This window comes from Arachis ipaensis, chromosome B04, assembly GCF_000816755.2.
Source record: "Arachis ipaensis cultivar K30076 chromosome B04, Araip1.1, whole genome shotgun sequence".
NCBI lineage: Eukaryota > Viridiplantae > Streptophyta > Magnoliopsida > Fabales > Fabaceae > Arachis > Arachis ipaensis.
In genome coordinates, this window is record NC_029788.2 from 102,715,869 (window position 1) to 102,720,900 (window position 5,032).

General features: G+C 40.2%; 1 protein-coding gene across 1 annotated transcript; it reads right to left on the minus strand.

Annotated features, from left to right (window-relative positions):
• LOC107636788 lies at positions 3,340-4,380 on the minus strand. The gene has a single exon (XM_016340276.1). It carries the CDS (start codon positions 4,378-4,380, stop codon positions 3,340-3,342), a length of 1,041 nt encoding a protein of 346 aa, XP_016195762.1.

Sequence of the window (5,032 nt, forward strand, 5' to 3'; positions counted from 1 at the left end):
ATAAACGAAATACATTCATAATTATTTTGTTTACAATGTAAACGAGATATGTGTATTTGTAAAATAAAAAATATACTTTTTAAAAATAATAAAAAATATTAATAACTTAAATTAGAACAAACTCTTAAAAATAGAACACTTCCAAATAATAGAAAAGATGAGCGATTTTAAATAATAGAAAAGATGAGCTGTTTCAAAATAAGATGGGAGATAGACGGCTTTAAGATTAATGGGAATTGGGCGTATAACGTAATTTAAAACTGCCCATTTATTTGGTGAACAACCAAGTGAAAAAAAACGAAAGAGCAGAAAAGAAAAAGAAAAGAAATCAGGTTCTTAACAGTAAGAGAGGACAAACCACCTCTGGTGGCTGGTGCCAAAGGTGAACCTCATCAGCTCCGCTACCTCCAGATCCTATCTTTGCCAATCGATCTGCCACGACATTAGCTTCTCTCGGGATAAGCTCAAAACGAATATCCCAATCCATTCTTAACTTCAACTCAAAGATCAGTTGTATCACTTCTTTTTCAAGATGCTAGAGTGGAACTTGCCAATCAGTCACTAGCTCAAAAGCTACTGCGCAATCTGTCTCACAGACAACAAGCTTAAGACCCGCCTCCCAAGCCCAAGCCAAACCTTTCCATATACTCCACAACTCCATCTTGATGACACTAGATCCAAAGGAATTTTCTGAGCATCCCATTACCCATTAACTGGAGCTATCGCGAATTATCCACCCAAAACCAGCACAATCATCCCCCAAGTTCACACTCTCATCACAATTTAACTTCCAAGCACCAGGTTCTGGCGGAGACCAAGACAGAGGTTTTAATCCCTGGACGCAACACATTCGATTCTGAGTTGTATATTCAAAATCCACCATCCACATGCGAGCCTTGTATGCAATTGACCCAGGAGATCCAAAAACTCCCTGAAAATTACCAATATTTCTGTCTTGCCAAATTGACCATATTATAGCTGCAAATTTGGAACAACCTTCATTGAGGAAGCCATGCTTGAACCAATCATGCACCTCGTAAGAGCCAAAGAAACACACATCAGAAAAACCTAGAGAAACCCAAACTGATCACACCACTTCACAATCCCGAAAACAATGCAGAATTGTCTCCGGAAGTTGATTGCAACGTGTACATAAGGATGAGGAGGAGAGATGTCGCCGAAAACGTAGATATTGAGTTGGTACAGCATCATGCAGGCAAAGCCACACTAGGAGCCTCAACTTTTCAGGGACCCGCGCCTTCCAAAGCCAAAGCCAATTGATATTCCTATCCCAATTCAACTTATTCTGAATTAACCATAAATATCCTTGTTTAGTAGAGTAAAGAGTGTGCTCCCAACTCCAACCCAAATCACGATCAGAAGCCGAAATATGTACTAAACTAAGAATGTCTTCCCTTAAGTCTCTAGGAATAAAAGAGTAAATCCTCTCCAAATGCCAAACTCCATCACGATAAATATTTTTAATGGTCAAAGTAGCCTCCCAAATATCAAGAAATTCAACCCTCGCTCCTACTGGCCCAGAGTGCAACCAAGAGTCAAACCAGAAATTCTTAGAAAGAGCTCCCACTTCCCAAACAAACCCTTCCTTTAATACGGAAGCTGTGTACACAATAGACTTCCATATATATATGATGAAGAACCCATTGCTTTAACTGCAAATAGGTTTCTATTCTGAAGGTATTTCTGAAGCATAATCTTGACCCACAGTTTCTCTTGATTCATCAAAATTTACCAAACTAGCTTTCCTAATAAAGAAAAATTGACCAACTGCGACTCCCGCAAAGCAAGACCTCCAAACTTTTTTGGAGTCATCAAAACTCTCCAAAATGCTAAATGAAGACCACGGTGATTATGACTACCACACCAAATAAAACTTCTAGTAAACTTATCAATGTTAGAGCACACACCTGATGGAAAAAGGCTTACTTACATCCTATAAATAGGTATAGAAGATAAAATTGATTTAGCAAGGCAAATCCGACCAGCTTTATTAAGGAAGCGACCTTTCCAAGATGCTAGCCAATTAGTAAGCTTATCAACCACATCATTAAAATCAGCTTTAGTAACTCTGCCATGCTTGAGGGGGACACCAAGGTATTTTCCCAGAGAATTAGCAAAGCGGATAGAAAAAATACCAGTGAAGAGATCCTTGCGTTGTCTAGAAATATTCATAGAATAGATAGCACGAGATTTGTCAAAATTCACCTTCATACCAGATGCTCTGCAAAAGGTGGCCATAGTGTCCAAAACATGAAGCACTTGAGATTTCTTCGCTTTGCAAAAAAGGATAAGGTCGTCTGCAAAAAGGAGATGGGAGATTACAGGACCTCCCCTAGACACAGTCACTGATTTCCATCTACCAACCTCCATTTGCCTAGCAATGAGGCAACTCAACCTCTCCATACAAATAACAAATAAATAAGGAGACATAGGGTCTCCTTGCCTCAAACCCCTATTTGGCTGAAAATCATCCAACCGATTACCATTCCACATTAGAGAAAGGGAGGAAGACTTTACACATTTCATAATAAGAGAAATAATAGTACCTGGAAAGCCAAACATTTGGAGAGATTGCTCCAAAAACTCTCAGCTTACCCTGTCATAAGCCTTTTCTAGGTCAATTTTAAAAGCAAGAACACCTTTCTTTGATTTGGTTTTCTTCATAAAATGGAGAACTTCTTGGGCTACAATGATATTGTTTGGGGCACCCCTTCCAGGAATAAACCCTCCTTGCAGAGGGCCAATGATATCTTGTAGAAAAGGTCGTAACCTCTGCAAAACCACCTTAGTTATAATCTTGTAGATGACATTACAGAGGCTGATAGGACGAAACTCTTTCATGCGAGACGGGTTATCAACTTTAGGAATCAGCACCACCAAAGTGTCAAACAGAGCACTATCCAGATCAAACCCAGCAAAAGCCTTCTTAACAAGTTCCCATACCTCTGTACCAACCACTTCCTAATATTCCTTGAAGAAAAAATCCTGAAAATCATCGGCACCTGGGGCCTTAAAAGAGTTCATGCCCATAACCACCTTCCTAACCTCTTCTTTAGAAACATCTCTTGTGAGACTTTCAATAGCCTCACGAGATAAAGAAGGTAATTCCTGATCCCCTATCACATCAAGGTCTACCTGTTCCACATTGCAAAAAAGATCTCTATAAAATCCAATTGCACAGTTTTCGAGTTCTTGCAAATCAGTACTCCATCTTCCATTCTCCAAAAACAACCCCTGGACCTTGTTACGCTTCCTCTGCATAATGGTTTGCATATGAAAGAACTTAGCATTCCTATCTCCAAATCTGACCCAGTGCTCTCAGGATTTTTGATACCAAAACAACTCCTCTTGCATAAGCAGATTACTATATTCAGCCTGTAACTCCCTTTCTTCCTGTATAAGGGATAAAGCATCAACTCTCTCCATTCTCTGTTGGATACTGGTCACAGGCCTCTCCAATTCCCTCTTTCTTTTAAAAATATTCCCAAAGACATCTTGGTTAAAGGCCAAAACATCATCTCTGACCTGAGAAAGGCAACGAATTGGATTGGGTCTACCCTTGTCCCAAGCACCCCTGACCACCGATGAAAAACTTGGGTGATAAGACCAAGCTACTTGAAAACGAAAAGGTTTTACCCCGACTCTTCTATCATTACCTTGACATCGCACCATAATGGGACAATGGTCAGAATGTATCCTCGCCAAATTCTCCACATAGCTTTCCGAAAAACGAAAACACCAAGCATCAGTAGCCACAGCCCTATCCAGCCTCTTCGAGATGAACCGATTACCCTGCATATGTCTAAACCAAGTGAACAAAGATCCATGAGCTCCCAAATCAATCAAACCACACTCATCTAGGAGAGCTCTAAACCGATCTACCTTTCGAGAGACAAAGTTTCCACCTTTAACCTCAGATGAAAGAAGGATCTCATTAAAATCCCCAATAGCTAATAAAGGACCTGAATAATTTCTAGAAAAATCTGTCAAAACCCTCCAAGCTTCTTCCCTTATGCTAGGAACGGGACTTGCATAAATCACTGCACAGACCCAAGAGAAACCGCCATTCAAAAACTCAATACACACCACTTGCAAACTCACTGCCATGACAATGCAAGATACTCCAGGCCATACAGAAAGCACCCAAATACCTCCACTATGCCCCTGAGCTTCTTCAATATGAATAGAAGTATAACCTAATATGTTCCAAAAGACAGCCACCTTTTGGAAAGCACAATGAGTCTCTAAAATGATAAAAATGTACGGATGAAAATTCTTTACCAATTGTTTCAGATGCACCCGAGCCAGCTTATTTCTAGCTCCTCTCACATTCCAAGCTATAATGTTTGCACAATCCATATTAATATTACTTGGAGTGAGACCCACACCTCAGATTATTTGAGGGTAGTGAGTGGGGTCTCCACTGTAACCACACTGTGCCCATTCTCGACCGGGGAATTCTGAAGAGAATTAGGCCTTAATCTCTTTAAATTGCTTCTGAATGGCGTTTTAGAAGTCCCCGCGCCTTGAGAATAAGCCCCTTCCCATTTTGAACCAGGTCCTTGCTTGCCACCCGTCACACCTTGAGTAGAGGTAGAACCTGACGAAGCTAATTTAAAGTTCCTTGCTTGTTTTAGCACTTGATTGCCCTTACTTATGTGTAAAGATGACTCAACCCCATTGATGCCTTTCATATTAGATTCTCCTTTAGCAACATAATTAGAAGATTTATCCATATAAGTTTTTTTGGACTTATCCTGGTCATGCCTACCCAAAAAGACCTTCTTGCTCTTTGCCTTTCTTTTCACCTTGGTCCACGTTGTATCCCCTGCATGTGCCCCTTCCATTACATGCACTTTCTTATCCTTATTCTTCTCTATCCCAATTGTAGCACTACCGAAAACAAAAGGCTTCTCAATATTAGAAGAAAATGGTACCTGATCCATCTTCTTATGATCTTGTTCCTTGTCTTCATTCACCCCTGTTTCATCAATGTTCGCCGAAATTGAAC